Here is a 19544-nt window from a genome sequence, read left to right on the forward strand (position 1 = left end):
GTTTGATAGGACTCCAACTTCATGTAGAGCAGCTTCTCTAGTGAAAACTAAAGCCGTCTTAGAAAACTTTGGCAAAAATGACTCCACTCACAGTTTAATAAATCATCAAGCCCAAAACTTCACAACTTTAGGGCACTCACAATGCAGACTCTATCATAGAGTCTAAAGTTATTTATTAACTCGAACAATGTGGACTTAGAGTCTAAATAAGACTTGGAGTCTTATTTTTCTACCTCTTTCTTCAATAAATATGTTGCCATATCAGCAAAGTATCATAAATAATATATTATTAATTGTCTTGGACTCTGTGATAGAGTCTTACATTATGAGTGACCTTACATGATCGAAAGTAATTACTAGCAACATACTACTAGTCTCTCCTGTGGTTTTTTAATATAATGAAGTGCATCTCCGGCATTTTCAAGAGAAAGAAAGGTATACTCCCTCCATATCATATTAGCTGACGTCCTAGGCCTTTGGCTCATTTTCACATTAGTTGTCGTTCTACAGTTTCAAGGTGAACCTTTGACGTTGTTGCCCTGGCTGGAGCCCGTCGCGCCGTTCATTGGAACCACCCCCGCATTGAACCGGCTCCTCGTAACCTCCCCCGCGGACGTCCGCCTCAGGACGCAGCAGACTCACCACTTGAGCTACTCATGCTTGGTGTTTAGAGAACAACCTGGCCCCTATTTAATAAGGGCAAAGGTGGGAAATACCCTCTAATTAATCACTCCTTGTTTATCATAATCCTGTCCTAAACGTCAACTAATTCGATATGGAGGGAGTACTACGTAACGCTGATGTCGTGGATAGATAGACGTGTTCCAAAAGAAAAAATTAATCATCGGATGCACTGCCCTATAGTATATCAAAAAAAAAGATCACATACATACACGTACGCGGATTATTTGAATGAACCCAAAAAGAATGAATGCATAAAAGCATGCGATGTATCCTAATGGAGGGAGTAATCTTAGCCGCATCCAATCAAATACCTAACACACCTATCACGTCCAAGCAGTCCAATACCACAAAGAGCGATAATCGAGCACTAGCAAACAAGTTTTAAGCACGGCCAATAATTGAGCTTCATCGATTTATCATCGTGGATACTCCACATATTTAAATTAAATATATAAATATATATAATGGGAAAGCACAAAGCAGTATATATCACACATCGTGCAACAAAAGTGGTACAACTTTATTTTGCTACGATCCATCAGATGACATATTGGCACAGCTTTGTTTTTAAAAATAATCATCACAAATAATGGGAGGGAGATGCATGCATGCTGTGCCTTTTTTTTTTTTTTTGAGGAGAAGATGCATGCTGTGTGCTTGCCTATAGAATCAGATATTGCTTTGGGACCCATATTAGCCCTACAGGTGGTGGCAGACAGCCGGGGCCCATGGGCTGCGGGCCCGAAGCAGATACGTGGGCCACGGAGGTGTGTAGTTCCAGACCAGTTTGTGGGCCCAGCAGGGCCTTCGGAAGCTCTCGTGGACGACAGGGAAAGGCACGTCGAGCTTTCTGGCGGATGCGCAATCATCTTCAGCGATCTAGCTCTTGTTGCTTTCTCTTTTTTTTTTGTCTTTTTTCCACCCTCACATCTTTTTCTTTTTTCCTTAGAAAAAAGATCTTTTTCTTTCTTTCTTTCTTTCTTTCTTTCTTTCTTTGCTTAAAAAGATCTTTTTCTTTCAGGTGGTTGTGGATCAGATAGAATTAATGCCCAATGACTATTGAGTTTTCAACATGAACGACATCGCTCTGTGTCAACTGCTCTGGGAAAAACAAGACTGCTACTGATACGCTGAAAAGTAGTGTTCATAAGTTAAAACGAATAAAAGGTGCACTTTCTAGGAGAGGAGAGAGAAAAGAAACATGGCTCATTTTGGAACACACGAATGAATTTCACGGGAATTTGAATATATCGTGCGTTTCAAAAGTGATCTTTTTTTAAGATATAAAGGCAAAGAAGGACCGATCCGGCTTCATCTCTTGTAACCAAGAGAATCATACCAATATTTACATAAGTTGTGGAACCACATAAGGGCTTGTAGCTAGCCTACTGATTACAAGAGCCTCGGATGTATACTGTGTAATTCTAAAAAAAAAAAGGGAACCACGTAAAACCAAACCCTACATATAGCTTTTAGTTTGTTTGAAATTTGAAAGCGTGTGTGTAGTATGGTTATAGTACGTAGCAGCTAGTAGCCAGCTACATACCTACTGTCTTTTTGCTTTGCTTCTACTCTGGTTGTGGAGGAGTATACACTATACGTAGTCCATGAGTAGAAGCAATTCCATGCACATGCATCATCCCATGAACATTGAGATGAAGCTAGCTGTATCTGTATGTGACATTATACTGGCCATACAAAGAGGAGCCATTCCAATGATTGGCAGTAGGCAGGTCCTTGTTTATACTCCTATCCTACCCCAGCAGGGCCAATTCCAGTCAGTCACACGTTACATACAGGCTTCTTCATCAGTTCTTCTACCATCATGTTGCTGCATGCAGAAGTACAAGTACACACACACCCTATTGTCCGGTTCCTGTACTTGCGTTTCAATACAATCTGCCGTTGATTGCAATGCAAGAGTACCTGCTGCATGCATGAGTTGACAAGGGACAGGACAGGACCGGAGCACAGCAAAACAGTCGCTTAACGGATCACTGCTGCTCGTGATCGAAACCTGAAAGAAAGAAATAAATGGTACGGTGCTCGAATAATGAATTGAAATCAGTAGGCTGTCGACAACATTCCACAGGACACGATGATTGGGTTTGCTTTGGAACGGCTTGGTTTGTCTGTCAGGGACAGAGTGTCGGCATGGACTCGCATACATCGTTCGTTCTTTGCCCAGACAGCTACCGTTTCAGGTGGATAGGGATGGATGTGCCCCCACTTTTAATAAAAGGGGGAAATTATAAACTCCACTCTCCCCTCATGTCAGTTTCAAATTTTAAGTTATCTTAATTTTTATTTTTATTTTCACACATAAGTAGCTTCTACTATGTTTATAGATATACACTAGTACATATATAACACCTAAAAAGTTAATATACTCCTCTATTCCAAATTATAAGTCTTCTACGTATATCTAGTATCTTCATCTATATATGTATTATGTCTAGATACATAGTATATACGCTATATATAAAGTCTAAATAATGACTTGTAATTTAAAATCAAGGGAGCAATACTAAAGGTTCACCCAGTAGCATGCACTGCAGTGCATAGCAGATTGCTTTGTAAGCACTAGCTAATTACCCTTTTGGTGTCAATTCAGGGAATAGCAATCAATAGAGGTGCATATACTTATGTCATCGTCAACAATAATAATTAAGATAAAACAATGCATGTCATGCTAAGAGAGGTCATTGAACTAGATTTCTCCTTTTTTCCCTTAAGTTCCGAACAGGTGAACCGTGCAGCATTATTTTTTTTAAAAGATCCGGTATTACCGGCTTTGATTCATTAATAAGAGAGGGAGCAAAACATCTAAATACATGGATGAGCTGCGCCCCCCACGTTGCCGAGGCCATGCAGGGCTTAGTTACATAAGGATTACTCTCTAGTTACATGGTCGACCCTAAGAGCGTTGCAGCCTGCTCAGCTCCAATGTTGTGCCATGTCCTTTATCATCGTGAGTGTTACTTGGACTGTCTTGCGCACCCGTCTGAAGATCACATATATTCCAGAGGGTCAAGATGACTAGGGACTGTCCCTTTGTATCTCCTGCTCTGAACACCTGGCTGTATTGGTCTTCCAAATCATCTTCCTAGGTCCAGCTGCTCGTGTCCAGATTGCTGCATCCACTCCACAAGGCAATACCATGCCAGACTGCCAGCGAGAAGGGGCATTCGAAAAATAAGTGGTACACTATCTCCAAGTTCCGCTCACACAAGGCACAAAAATAGTTGTTTGTCCATCCACGCAATTGCAATCTTGCAGCAGTCCATAGCCTATTTTGTAGGAGCAGCGAGATGAAGTATTTGCATTTTGGTGTCGCCCATACTCTCCATATCAGGGCTGGGTGATTTGAAATAATATTACCAGCAAATTGCACTGCATATGCTGACCTAGCTATGTATTCTCCTGACTTTTCTAGTGTCCAGACGATGGAGTCCTCCTCAGTTTCATCTGGATTAAAGTTTGCTGCCTCAATTGACTGCCAGAGCTTGAAGAACTCACTTAACAGGTCATGGTTGAGGTTGTATGCTATGTCTCGCACCCAGCTCCAATTAGCATTATATCTATCAAAAGAAGAGTTACTCTATGTTAGATACTAAATGGCAGCTCCAACAATGATTTATGGGCTACCTCTAAACATTTTATTTCATATTTTAATAGAAGAGAGAAAAGCTAATTCTTGATCAAGAGAGTTAATCTTATACACACATTTCAAAATCATGTGAGATTATTATGTGGACTTAATCATACTCTGAGCCATTGCTAAAAGGTAATATTAATTATTGGAGAGGTTGTTTTAGAACCAGTAGCTAGCTCGGATTGCTAAAGGACCCACACCCATAACATGAGGGCGACACTACGGATAACAATAACCGCATCGTTGTCACAACCACTAAAAAAAGCTTCTCTCAAGGGTCGTCATCTTCAGCGTCGTCGCTCTCAAAATCCAATACCGTATCTGTAGTTCTGTGTACTATGTACATGGAGCGCTTGTCTTGACGCGCTGATTTTTTTTTAAGGGGTGGCTGAATCTACGGCTACGGCCGTGATAAGATGTGTACTTGTACGCATTATTAATTTCTCCTTATTAAGTTGTCGTAATCAATCGTGCGTGCCTTTTCTGTTGTCATTGCCAATCCAATCATGATCATGTCGAGTGGCAGTCCACACAGCTGCTCGTCGTTTTTGCACCACTGCCGCTCATGAATCCTGATCGAGATGTTGAAATGGACCCTGGAGCTGGACCATGGACGACACACACACACTTAAAAAAAATAAGAAAAAAAAAACGAAAAAACAACACACCTCAGAACCAATGACAAGGACTACAATTAGTAAATTGGCAGAAGAGCGACGTGGCTGATGAGAACTTGGATAGCACGACATAAGTGCCAATAAGCAGCGAGCTAAGCTATATATTTCATACTTAATCTGATGATAATTATTATGTATTATAAAGAGTTACAAATTTCTTTCGATCTTGGCTTTTAGTACCGCATAGATTTTGATCCGAGACTAATATGGGATTTAGTCCCGGTTGAAACTACCAACCGCGATTAGAATTCTTTGTTCAACGGACAGTGCAACAGGCTTTTGTAGCAAAGATCTTTTAGTCCCGGTTGATAACATCAACCGGGATTAAAAGCCATACTTTAGTCCCGGTTGGTACTAAAGGGTGTTCTTTTTACTCCCAATTGGTGTCACAAACTTGGACTAAAGGTCTTCCACCCAGAACTAATGATCTCCTATGGGTTAATTTAAAAGGAGAGCACCCAGGATTATGTCAGATATGTTGTGCAGTTGAGTTGGTAAGAAAGTTAAGTGCGAGACAAGGGGTCCCAACCAGGATTACCTGTGCACTAGTTGACATGTGGGCGCACGTTTGCAACTTCCACACAAAGAGAAACATTTGAGTCCGGTCTAAAAGCTATTAGAAAAAAAAAACTAATTCAGGATTATACTCCACGGTACTTCCTCTATCCCAAACAAAATAAAAATGCACACTTCACTCTCTCCATAAGTCACAAAATTTTGAAATCTGAATGTGTTTATAGAAAATAGTACCAATAATATTTATATCTCGAAATAAGCTTATTATAGAATTATATTTTATAATTAGTCTAATAGTACATATTAAAAAACGAATCATCAGAAAAGAGAGATATGAACTTTTTTTTAGGCGAATGAAAGTACACACGTACCATTATACAGTGTGTTGAAACTTGTCTATTGATGTAAAGCGTTACTGTGCGCCGCCAACAGTAATGCTGCTGTGCAATGACAACACCACCTGTAACAGCAAATTATTAGAACAGATGATGGATGGATGGAATAATGATCAGCCAGCCCTGATGGCGAATGCAAGCATGGTCAAGGGTCTATTTCAGGTTCAGATCCATGATTGCCTTGTCGCTGTGTTTGCAGGTGCATAACAACTACTCCTACTCCATCCAGTATAGCACACACAACATTGGCTCTACTTCCGCAAAGCTCGCCACAGTTACATGTAAACAGCTTAGATTTGGACGGCGCCGGCGGAGGAAACTGATGGCAGACAACACAACTGGATACTACTATTACCTCCGGGCTCCGGCGGCCTTCTGGCTTTTACCATCTTTGATTTGAGGTTGTACTTTGATTAGGGGTCTTTTCTGCGTAGCTAGCTAGCTGGATTTTTTAGTCATTAGGAGGTTGTTGTAGGATAAGATAAACTAGGTTCATGAATGATGAATATAGTGAGTCTAACAACAAAATTCTTAACTAGGTAGTTGTTTCTCCTTCAATATTTATCTCTTTTTTTATGAAACAAACAAGGCCAGCATAGAGTCTGACCAAAGGCAGATTTAGCATGGAGGCTCTAGTTTGGCGAAGCTCCATAGAGTTAACAGTATAGATGAAAACGGTACGGATATTTTATGATTGTATTCGCGATCGAATTCGTTTAGAGGGGTTCAGATCGGTTCGTATCCGAATCTGAATATTCAATATTCGATACCGTATCCGAATACTTAAATCGTATATTTATGATGTCGATATTCAATCCGACATGATTGACATTACCCATATTTGAATCCGAATCCAACCAGAAATATAAGAATAAATATGATATCAGTGATATCCGTCCGTATTCGATCCGTTTTCATCCCTAGTTAACAGAGAGGGGAAGACGAAGGACGAGAGAGGATGAAGACGGGGAGGAAGGAAAAAGGAAAATGAGCCCCACCTAATAAGGTCCATCTCTACATTCGCCACATTGATCTTAATAAAAAAACAGTGCCAAGTCGAGACGTGTATAAGATATGATTATTTCTAAAATTTGTTGTCAGATTAATCATATATATAGGTAGAGGAGAAGCACTTCTACGAAAAGCGCCACAAATGGGAAGACGTGGTCAGAACAAGCATAGGTCTAATTCAGCCACTGTCAAGGTTTTAAATAGCAGGCTAAGGTGTTTAGCGGTTTATGTTTAAAACAGCTAATAGCGGAGCTAAATCGGGCTATAGCAGGATATAGCGGCTAAATTGTACATGAACACAAATAGCTGTATCCTACCTGAAAAGGCTATAGCGGGCTATAGCGGCAACTATAGTGGGAGATTTAAAACTATGGCCACTGTACGTGTTTTAGCACAAACAGGGAAGAAATAAATACGGCCATAAAACTCTAATGTATTGTTTTGCTACTAGTTTTAGCTTATTTAAGCCATAAGCAACTCGTGAGCCGCCCGACCTAATTAGGTGTCAAAACTTGATGTGAAGGAAATGAAGGTATCAGTTTCTTTCACAATGATAATGAGCACTAAATGTCCTCTAAAACAAGCAAAAAGCCGCAAAGCAAGCTTTGGAACATTCCAGTTCGTTAGCAAAAGATCACATCACTCTTTTGACAACCGTTGCAAAGCCGAGGCAGCAGCAGGACGACACAAATTGAGCAAAACAAAAAAAAAGGCATTTCCTTTGCACTAATCATGCTTAATTTCAGCTAAAAAACACTCTTTTTTGTCTACATCATTACTACACTCCTCCCTGAAAAAACGAAAAAAAAAGGTGCAACTATGGACAGCTCCTCCTCCAAAAAACATAAGCCACGCCGAAACGCTCATCTCGGCCGTCGGATGCGAGACCGACGGTGGCTGCTAAAACTCCCTCGGGTCGACGAAGATGGAGGCGCCGGGCGGCGCCTTGGTCCAGTCGCCGAGCGCGCCGTCGCCGTACCCGTCGGCGAGTCGCTTGATGCACCAGAGGTCCTCGGCGCCGAGTCGCGGCCAGTGCGGCACGGCGTCGCGGAGCGGGTCGCAGGCGGCGACCTCTGTGGCGACGACGCGCGCCCCCGCGCGTCGCGCCACGTTGTGCGCGTGGCGGCACAGCGCGGTGGCCATCCGCGGCGCGTCCGGGCCGGCGCCGCCGAGGCCGTAGAGGAAGTGCATGCCGAATGGCTCGAAGAGGTTGGGCACGGACGGGACGCGGAGGAGCGGGAGCCAGCGGGAGAGCGCGCGGTCGGCGGCGCGCGTGGCGCGCGCGGCGGCGCGCCACAGCCTCGGCGCGCCCCGCACCTCGAGGCGGAACGCGTCCTTGCTGTTCCACACGCTGCCCACCGCCCACGACGGCGGCGGCGACGCCAGGAACGCCTCGGCGCCACGCCAGGTACACAGGGCGGCGGAGGATGATGCCGCCGGGACCGCGAGGAACGTGCCGAGGGACAGCGGGTTGGAGAGCACGGCGTCGATGTCGCGCGGGAAGAACTCGACGCCGGCGAAGCGCGCGCGGTAGAGGAGCTCGGCGTCGCGGGGCGGGACGCGGATGACGGCGACCCGGCGCGGCGGCGCGAGGTCGTGGCGGAACACCGGGTGGACGAGCACGGACGGGGTGCGGAACTTGGCGTAGCCGCAGCGGGAGGTGAAGAGGCGCACGGACGGCTCGTTGCCGCGGTCGGTGGCGACGTAGGCGTAGTCGGCGCCGGCCTGCCGGAACCACTCCTCCATCCGCGCGACGAGCGCGCGGCCGATGCCCCGGCGCCGGTGCGCGGGGGAGACGCGGAGGCCCAGGAGGTAGGCTACCTTGGAGAAGAGGTGGTCCTGGCCGCGCCCGCGCCCGCACGCCACCGTCTTGACGCAGCCGCGCACCACGCCGACGACCTCCCCGCCGCCGGCGGCGCCACCCGCACCTGCACCTGCCTCCGCGACGAGCATGAGGAAGGCCGGGGAGTGGCGGACGCGGCAGAGCGGGTCGCCGAGGAGGTCGGTGAAGAGGCAGAGCTTGCCGGCGCTGGGTCCGACCTCGCAGGCGCGCTCGAGGCGGTCGACGGCGGCGCGGTCGCGGTCGCTGGTGCCGTCGAACTCGCGCACCGTCACGGCTTCCTCCGCTGGCCCGCCGCCGTCCTCTTCCACTGCCGCCACCACCACGGCCATTGAAACGGGCGCGCAATTGCTTCGGGCTGGCTGCTGTGGTCTGAGTCTGCCACGTGACGAGGGAGGTTGCCAGGTGCTCTCTCTGTCACTCGTCGTGTGTATATATAGTAGGCGGGAATCTGGCGGGCGGGCGGTTCAGCTCCTCCGGACGGAGTGGGGGTAGTGGAGTGAGTGGCAGGTAGTAATTATTATGAGTTGAGTGCAACCGAGGTCGAGGAGGAACTGATGGATCGAGGCGGAGCAGCAGGAAGAACAAACAAAGAGCGCGGGAGAGGAGAGGCGTTGCTTGATGGAGACGAGGCTACTCTAGGCTCTAGCTCAGTAGCAGCTATCGTGCCGTGCCGTGCCGTGCCGTAGGATTGCTATGATGGGGCAGTGCTGTGCAGCTGCTTGCTACGCTACGCGTACATACTGCGTCCTACTTGGTGGGGGCAGCGCACAACCTCGACGTGGGACCCACAGGGAGTGGTCGCGTTCCATTTGGGCCTTGTTTAGTTCCAAAATATTTTGTAGAATCGACACCGTAGCTCTTTCGTTTGTATTTGACAAATATTATCCAATCATGGACTAACTAGGCTCAAAAGATTCGTCTCGTCAATTTCGACCAAACTGTGTAATTAGTTTTTATTTTTTATCTATATTTAATACTTCATGCATGTGTCTAAAGATTCGATGTGACGGGGAATTAAAAAATTTTGCAAAATTTTTATCTATACTTGGCTTTTCTTTTTGGTAATATACAAAGACTCTTAAAAAAATACTAGTATGCTTACCACAGAAATATAGAGTAGAAACTGCTCTACATGCATTTGAGGAGTAGCAACTGTTAATGCTTAGATGTCAAAAAAAAAAAACCAGCCAAATGCTTATCTTGTCCAAAATTTTGTCCCTGCTAAAATGGCAAAATAGTGATGCGTGTTTTCTCTCTTTTTTTATTTGGCAATTGTTCGACCATATGCTAGAAAATAAATTTCACAAACCACATAGGAAACATTGTTTACTCTAGTGCAAACTATAGCACATGCCTAATGTATCATATGAACTTTAGCAAAGATGCTTGTATATGTTACTGAAATTGTGGAAACATTATATTAATACAGCAGTTCTGAGTTAAATACTTTACCAAAATGGTAAGCATTTAATATAACTATAGTTGTACAGAAGGACCAAGTCGACTTAGTAGCCCAATACAAAGCACGAATCACTGTGCTCGGGCCACATTGACCCAACAACTAACTGTGCTCGGGCCACTAAGACGGACGGGCTAGCTCGATAACCCATCACATATATAAACTGCCATCTATCCTCAAAACCCTAGTGTTTCTCATTTCTTCCCTACCCATACCATTAGCGCCAATAGCCAATAGCCACCGGCCACTACCTGTAGTTACCCTCGATATATCATCAAGCCCCTTCTTCATCTTTAGCGGCTAGCCCGTGACCTCCCTCATCAAATGCTACCTCTCGCGTCTCCAGTCACCATATCCACTAATTCCCCTCAATATCCTTGAGCCCCTTCCAGTCGATGTTTTGTAGAGCACTCCCTCCATACTCGAGTCCCTTCCTATCAATATCTTGTAGAACCGACAAGAAAATTTATAGCTATGCTTATGACACTCAAATACTCAGGGGTTATACTGGTTCAAGCAATGTGCCATACGTCCAGTGGTGTTGTTCGTTCAGGTTCCTAAGCTCGTGTAGGGGTTACAACAGAGGAGGTTCAAGTGAGATGGAGTTTGGAATGAGAGGGTCTACCGACTATAATGGCTAGATAGGGTTGAGTTTTGAGAGAGCAGGATGGGGCTCTTTTTTGAAATTCTCACACCAAGCTTTATTCATTGGACAAAACAGTTACATCATTTACAAAGTAGCTACCAAATTAAGGCGGAGGGTCACCAATCCAAACAAAATAGGCTTTTTCCTACTCAAGCTTGCCTAGCTAGATCATAAGCCACAACATTACATTCTCTGATAAAATGACTAGTGGAGATAGAATGAAAATCCTTATGTACAATCAGTCTTTGACCCTTTCATGGGGAAAGAAAGTATGACCAAGTTCCTTATGTAGTCATCAAGAGACTCCCCCGTGAGCGCATTCTTCCTAGCGAGGTATATCTAGTTTGTAAGGGCCCTTGGCACAGGTCCAATCTTGACCAAATTTCTCCATATGAGTTCTTCTAGGGAACTGCATTATTTAGGGAGCTAAATCAGGTGTCAACTCATTGGTGCAAAAACCTAGACACTAGCTAGGGTTGTCAGTACCCCTAGTCTAGGTATCCGTTAGAAGCCCCTTAGCCTTTTCACGTTGGCTTATATGTTTGCTTCTTTTTGACTATGTCTGTGGGGGCATGTGAGCACACCCACGGGTGCTAGCGTCTCCCATTCGCTGGGGCGTGACACTTTGCTGCCATGTATAAACTAGGTGGCATGTGTGGGTTGTGCTCAAGTTAGCCCATTAATTTGTCATGTGAGCACAAGCACATGCACGTGGAGTGTGTGTGGCTTGCCCTTTGAGTAGAGTCAAGGGCATGAAAACCTGACAATCTATTGGTGATCTTGTGGAGTCCACTATTACATACATGCGTGATTATGCTACGTTGACACCCTCTGCGCAAGTCTTCAGCTGTGCAAATGTGACCAGCAGACTCAACACTGATGAAATGTCCATCCTTTGACCCTTCAGGGATAGTGCAAATTCTCAAGAAGAGTCCCCCCTCCACTGGGACTCAGAAGCTTCTAGAATAGCCTTGGCATCCATACATAGCAATGACATAGCTTGTGCGAGAATGACTAGGACCGGAACCAAATCTTAGACCTGTGATTTAGTGTGCATCAAACAAGGGGAATTTTTTAGCCCTAGCCCAAAAATTCACTCACATGGATAGTTCGACTCAGGAAATGCACAAAGCTACCGAAGCCGCCTAACCAACTCAGCTAGAGGCCCTTTTCGCAGTTATACTTTGTAAACAACATTATTTATCTTTTTAATATGGAGTGTTATTAGCATGATAGCCCAACTAGTTTTTTTCTAAATACTGCCTCCGTGCTAATGTATAAGGCGTAACTATTTTTTATATAAGGCGTAGCCTCTTTTGGTTAAAAAACCAAAGAACATATTTAATTGTTTCTAACAACACTAGTACTATTGCATCGATGTACACGCGTATAGAACACGTGTATAGAGCTAGAGAGCATGTCTTTATATTATAAGACTTTGAAGTGGTTATCCCTTATATATTAGGATGGAAGCACTAATAAATAGTAAGATTTATTAATAAAGAAGTTCAAAAAAAAAGCTTGGGTTAAGGACAATAGAACGACCCCACCATTGAGTTTAGTAGTATAGCTTAGCTTATTTAATTGGCTATATATGGATTATATATATACGTGAACTGAGCATGTCTGTTTCTTCTAAAAATTCTTCACCACATCGGCTTCTCCAAGAGATGGATGAATCAGATCTCCATCATCCTTTCCACCGCGAGCACCAAGGTTCTCGTCAATGGCCGGCTGGAAAGACACATTGCCCATGCTCGCGGGCTCCGATAGGGTGACCGAATTTTGCATATGTTGTTCGTCATCATCATGAGAGGTGCTTAACTCGCTGATTAGAGAGAGCGGACAGTCGCATGGCACTCGGTCCGCTGTCAGGGAACGCGCTCACTCCCCAATCGTCTCTTTATGCCGATGATTTGGTCGTCTTGGTCGCTCCCATTGCCAATAACATGCACTGCCTTAGGAAATCCTCAACGTCATTATGTACGCACTGTGCTACATGAAGGGGTTGGAGTGGCTCTTGGACGTTTCATGCCGTTTGTGGCCTTGGCCGAGCTCTAATCACAACATCCAAGAACTCTGTAACAATTCTTAGCATATCCAGTAGCTTACGGCTTGACTGCTCGGTTCTGGGTAGCTTCTTGCCCGATTGTTGTTGTGGTTTGAACTTTTTTTCCCTCTTAATGAAACACGAAATTCTGTTGTTCACGGGAAAAAGAAAAATCTTGAGCCGCGTGGCGTTCATCTAAACGTGTACAACGATTATTACACTAGCTGACGTCTGCTTATATATCTCGATCCTAGGAGGATCGAGTCGGTACGCTGCGGTAGACTTAGAGTAAGTATTATACTGGGCTATCTCTAACAGTTTGCTAAATCTATTTGTTATCTTTGAAAATTTAGTAAAATAAAAAAATTAGCTCTCCAACAGTTTGGTAAACTACTTGTTATAATTTAGCAAGTTGTTATTTTCTGCATCCGCGCGCGCATTTATCCGCGTATATATCCCTCGCGCATCCAGCCGTGCAGGCGCTGTGTAGTTGTTGCCGCTGTTGTTCTGCTGCTATGGCCGCTGCTGTTCTGCTGCTCTGCTGCTCCTACTACGTTGCTATGATGCCATGACCTGCAAGTGTTGATGGAGGGCTTTTATGTGCTTGGTCGGTTGATGCGATTCTTGACGGTGCTTCCTATCATACTGGTTTAAGCACCTGTGCTTGCCATCATGGGTCATGTATCCACCATGCATCATGCATATATGCTTCATCATGCATCATGACCCATCATGATGTGAGCAGGAGCAATATTTCATCATACATTATGTACCGTACTCTGATTCATAAAATATAAATCCAATGGATAGACTAATATACAAATGGATCTGGTAGAATATGAACCTACTTTTTTAATTTTAACAAGTTAAAATAGCAAACTGTTGGAGATATTCTACTTTTTCACTTGGTATATGTTTTAGTAAGTTACCAAATCACAAGATTTACCAAGTGGATTTTAGCAAACTATTAGAGATGCTCTCGGCTAAATGCTGAGGTGGAGGATAGAAGGAAGGAGAGAGAGGAGAAGCAGGTTGTAAGCTTAATTACAGACAGCTTAGGCACAGGAACCAAAAAAAATTTATGAGAGAGATAAGTGAGTCATGTATTAATATTGAGTAATTAACTATTGTGCGTGGGCTGCAAGAAGACTGCAATAAACTTTACAGTCACCAAATGAGCTGTATTATTAAACTTAGGCCTTGTTTAGTTACAAAACTTTTTGAAAAACGGGCACTGTAGCACTATCGTTTGTATTTGACAAATGTTGTTCAATTATAGACTAACTAGACTTAAAAGATTCGTCTCGCAAATTACAGATAAACTGTATAATTAGTTTTTGTTTTCATCTATATTTAATGTTCCATGTTCAAAGATTCGATGTGACAAGGAATCTTGAAAAATTTTGGGTTTTGGAAAGTAAGGCCTTGTATAGTTCCAAAAATTTTTGGAAAATCGACACTGTAGCATTTTCGTTTGTATTTGACAAATATTGTCAAATTATGGACTAACTAGCCTCAAAAGAATCGTCTCGTCAATTCAGACCAAACTGTACAATTAGTTTTTATTTTCGTCTATATTTAATACTTCATGCATACGTCTAGAGATTTGATGTGATGTGACGGAGAATCTGAAAAAATTTTACGAATTTTTTTTAGAACTAAACAAGGCCTTAGTATGTGTTGCCATCGTGGCACAAAGGACAGGAAAGGAAAAGGCGGCCCATCCATCCGGCTTCTCGTCCTGCGTTCGTAATCGTTGTCGGCTTCTTCCTCATGATCGAGGCCGACCAGCTGGCCGCCAACTCGCGCGCGAAGTGGAGATGGTCCAGATGGAGATCGGAGATCCACGGCGGCGGCGGCGGTGTCCGTTCCGTTTCCGTGCCGTGCGCGCGGCTGCTGCATGCATGCATGCCGCGCGCGCCGTGGTGGGGTGGGTGTCCCGGCGGCGGGCGGGCGGCGGGCGGCGGCGCGTCGCGCACGAGCGAGAGGAGCGACAAGGGCGGGGCCCGCGGGGCATTTACTGTCGGCCGGGGATGATGGAGGCGAGGTGGCCCGCCGTCGCTTTTGGCGCGCCACGTGCATGGCGCGGGAGGGCAGCAGCATGGGCCTCCATCGGCGGCGGATCCGATCGGTGGCGGCGGCGCCCGTCCTAGGTGGTGCAGGTCGGCATCACTAGTGGCCACGTACGGCGCTCCGGCGGATCCACCCTCCATCCATGGGTGTGTCGTGGCGCGCATTAACTAACGACGGCCTTGTTTAGTTCACTTTAAAAACTTTTCAATATGTTCTATTATATTAGATCTTACAGCACATGCATAAAACACTAAATATAAATAAAAATAAAAACTAATTATACAGTTTGTCTGTAAATCGTAAGACGAATCCTTTAAACCTAGTTACTCTATAATTTGAGAACGTTTGCCAAATAAAAATAAAAGTACTATCATATTATTTTTCTAAAAATTTTTGAAACTAAATAAGGCCTAGTAGTAGCTACTACGGAGTCCAGAGTCGTAGGGCTGCGCGCGCGACGCCGAGCCGACAGGCGTAAATGCCCATCATTACGCATGATTAGCCAATCTATGAGTATCTGCCCAAGTCCCACGGACGCCTAGCCTAAGGGCCCGTTTAGATTCTAAATCTTTACATTCCAAAACTTTTACCTGTAAACTTTATATTTAAATAGGTGTTTAAAGTACTCCCAATGCAAGACTCTATCACAGAGTCCAAGACAATTAATTACATATTATTTATGATATTTTGCTGATGTGGCACCGTATTTATTGAAAAAAAGAGGTAGAAAAAAAACTTCATGTCTTATTTAGACTCCAAGTCCACATTGTTCGAGGTAATAAATAACTTTAGACTCCATATAGAGTCTGCATTGTGAGTGCCCTTAGATGCTTTCTAAATTTTTTTGGTCAACAAGACAAATGACACGGGTTCCTAAGCAAGTTTACACAGTTTTGGGGCTCTAAGGCCAGTCTGAGTGGCCGGTTTCAATGCACTGTTTCCAAAACAAATCCGCTGACAGGGCATCAATGAAACGAATAATAAAACAACTTCCACAATGCATGGGTTTCACCTTGATGTTTCCTAGGCTGGGGAAAGCATTTAATTACTGCAAAATGATTGGATGACATGCAAGATGGTGAAACGATTTAGCCCTCAGTGGAGATTTCATCTCATTTCACCGTGTGGGAAACAACGCCCGCAGGGTTTCACCATGGTGAAACTACTTATCTCTCCTCTTCGTTTCATGCAAAAAGTATAGTTTTACTAACATGGCGCTCTAATAAATGTGCATGACATCCTAATGAAACCCCCACTGAGACTGGCCTAAGGTCTCAAATTCTAAATCTTTACAGCCAAGTTTTACAAGCCCCTGTTTAGATCCATTCTTCCAAAAAGTGCTCATTTCTCCAAAAATTTTGGTTGTTTGGCTGCATCTAAACAGGCCCTAAGCCAAGGCCTTGTTTAGTTCCTTTCAGAAATTTTTTCGTGACAGTATAGCGCTTTCGTTTGTTTGTGGTAATTATTGTCCAATCATAGACTAACTAGGCTCAAAAGATTCGTCTCGTAAATTTTGACTAAACTGTGCAATTAGTTTTTATTTTCGTTTATATTTAAAACTCCATGCATGCGTCTAAAGATTCGATGTGACAGGAAATCTTGAAAAGTTTTTAGATTTTGGGTGGAAGTAAATAAGGCCCAAGAGTAGTTCACCCAAGATCAAAAAACTCTTTAAAATTTTTTATTTACCACATCAAATCTTACGGTACATATATGAAGTATTAAATATAAATAAAAAAATAAGTTTGTCTATAGTTAACCTATGGTTGAATAATAATTAATGAATAAAAACAAAAATATTACTGTAGAGTAGGATGTCAAAATCTAATTTTTTTGTATCTAGGCCAGGTCTAGATAGCTAAATGGAGTAGAATAGGATGTTACCGTAGCTAGTGACACTTGTCTTCATCCTAACAAACGCCCTGTTTAGTTCCCCACCTAAAATTTTTTCATACATCCCATCGAATCTTTGGACGCATGCATGAAACATTAAATGTATATAAAAAAATAAACTAAGTACACAGTTTGGTTGAAAATCGCGAGACGAATCTTTTAAGCCTAGTTACTACATGATTAGCCTTAAGTGCTACAGTAACCCACATGTGCTAATGATAGATTAATTATGTTTAATAGATTTGTCTTACAGTTTCCTAATGAGCTATGTAATTTGTTTTTTTATTAGTTTCTAAAAACCCCTCCCGACATTCTTCCGACATATCCGATGTGACACCCAAAAAATTTTCATCTGCAATCTAAACAGGGCTTAATACAATTTGATCATAAGGCCCTGTTTGGATGGATTAGAGCACTCCCAATGCAGAAACCATCGTGGTTTCTATAGATATTAATTCAGTGCTACCTAAGCATTTTGTTGATGTGACAAGAGAGTTATTGAAGAGAGAGAGCAAAAATCATAGAAATTAGGTCTAAGTTAGAAACCATGTCTATACAAAATCCAAAAGATGAAGTGATATGATTGGCTAATATGGAGAGAGAATGAATATGATTGATAAAAAAATATTCTATAGAAACTATTCATTGGGACCATATTTTCTATATGTAGTGTCTATAAAAATTAATAGGTATAGAAACTACATATAGTTTCTAGCATTGGAAGTACCCTTAGAAAAGTGATTAGCACAATCCTGTTTGGATCCACTAGATGATAAGTAGTACAATATTATCTTAATATAAAGACTGTTCTATATATAGCCCTAAATCGGACTGAGAAAAATAAGTTGGCCAATTCGGCAATCCCAACTTTGCTGCCAAAGTTGGCTATCCGAACATTTTAGGGGATTTTTTAATTTCCTGGGATCGTAACTCTCTCATTAGGACTCTAAATATTATTCTATACTATATTTTTTATTAACAATAGTTTCTATTTCTATTAATTGTCTTGCGAACTCAATAAAAATTTGATGTGGCATTAATGAAGACAGTACAGAGAGTATAATCCGATGAAACAATTTCCTTGAGGAAGTCGAGGCCGTGTTTAGAGATTTTTGTTTGTTTGTGATAATTATTGTCCAACCATGAATTAAGTAGGCTCAAAAGATTCGTCTCGTAAATTCTGATCAAACTATGCAATTATTTTTTTTTATCTATATTTAATATTTCATGTATATGTTTAAAGATTTTATGTGATGAAAAATCTTGAAAAAATTTGGATTTTGAAATGGAAGTAAACAAGGCCCAAGTAATTTCTATCGGTGGGACCTGCAATGAGACTTTCTCCTCCATGCTTGCTGTCGCGCCACAGTCACCCAGGCCGTGCCGTTGTCCGCAACCGCTATCGCCCCGCAGGCCGCCGCGCTGTTGTGTGCAGGTCGCACCACCGCTGATCTGGTACGGTGTGTGCAAGCCGTCGCTACTGTGTAGGCCGCACCGCCGCTGCCCAGGAAGAGGCCGCTTCACGCATGTCGCCGCCGCAGGTAAGCGAGCTTTTGGCGCGGCCGGTGGCCGGCCTAGCCCATTAATTGCCTCGACGACGACGACGACGCTCTCCATGCATGGCGAGGTGGAAGCTGGTCCCAGGACACGCGACCATCCATGCATGGCCAAGTGCATGCAGGTCACGACAACGATCTCCATGGTGAGGGTCGCAGTCGCCTGGCCTCTTGCCTCGACGACGCTAGCTCTCTCCATGACAAGGTGGAGGTCGGCCGTAGGACACGCAGCCATCCATGGCGGCGAGGTGCACAAGACCCGACGTCGCTCTTCGTGGCGAGGTTGCGGTCACCTGGTCCCTTGCCTCGCCGGCGCTCTCCATGGCGAGGTCGTGGTCGGCGCCACCTAGGCCGCTCGCTCGCCGTCCGCCTTTGCCGCGCTCGACGGTGCTCTTTTGGCCGAGGCCAATCGAGGAGGAAGACGTACGTTGCTCTCTAGGCGTCCATGTAGGCTCATAGCGAGCAAACGTGAGAGAGAGTAAAAAAAGAACTTATATTACGAGTAGAAACATATATGTATTGTGGTATGATTTCTATATTGATGATTTCTTGCTAACGTGTCGTTATGATTTGTTTTTTTTTTTTATTGAGACTGACCTCAGCTGTTGGAACCCTACTTATTTACTACTTCCTCCATTTCAAATTGTAAGTCATTCCAAGAATCTTGGAGAACCAAACTTTTCTAAGTTTGACTAAATTTATATTATAAAATAATTATTATTATATTACTAACTAAGTATCATTAGATTTTTTTTTAATTATATTTTTATAATATACTTATTTTACGTTATAAATTTTGGTAAAACGTGAAAATGCTTTAATTCTCAAAATTTTTAAAATAACTTACAATTTGAACGGAGTGAGTACTTCTTAGTACTATTCTCATTTCTTTAGATATATCTGCGAAGAAGTACTCGTAGCTGTGCTAGTAGTAGCTATATAAAGCCAAAGTGAGTCTAGTAGATACTTGTCGTATATAGCTAGGTACGGTAGTACTAGAAATCCACGAGTCGCGATGCATGCGTGCGTGCAGGGGCCGGGCCGGGGATGCGCATGCCACGCCACGCCACACGCCACACCCACAAT

General features: G+C 43.6%; 1 protein-coding gene across 1 annotated transcript; it reads right to left on the reverse strand.

Moving 5' to 3' along the window:
* Positions 7457–9658, reverse strand: LOC8054535 (probable N-acetyltransferase HLS1). Its single transcript, XM_021454316.1, has one exon. The coding sequence runs from the start codon at positions 9108–9110 to the stop codon at positions 7839–7841; it is 1272 nt and encodes a 423-aa protein (XP_021309991.1). The 5' UTR covers positions 9111–9658; the 3' UTR covers positions 7457–7838.

Source organism: Sorghum bicolor, chromosome 2 (assembly GCF_000003195.3).
Source record: "Sorghum bicolor cultivar BTx623 chromosome 2, Sorghum_bicolor_NCBIv3, whole genome shotgun sequence".
Classification (NCBI taxonomy): Eukaryota; Viridiplantae; Streptophyta; class Magnoliopsida; order Poales; family Poaceae; genus Sorghum; species Sorghum bicolor.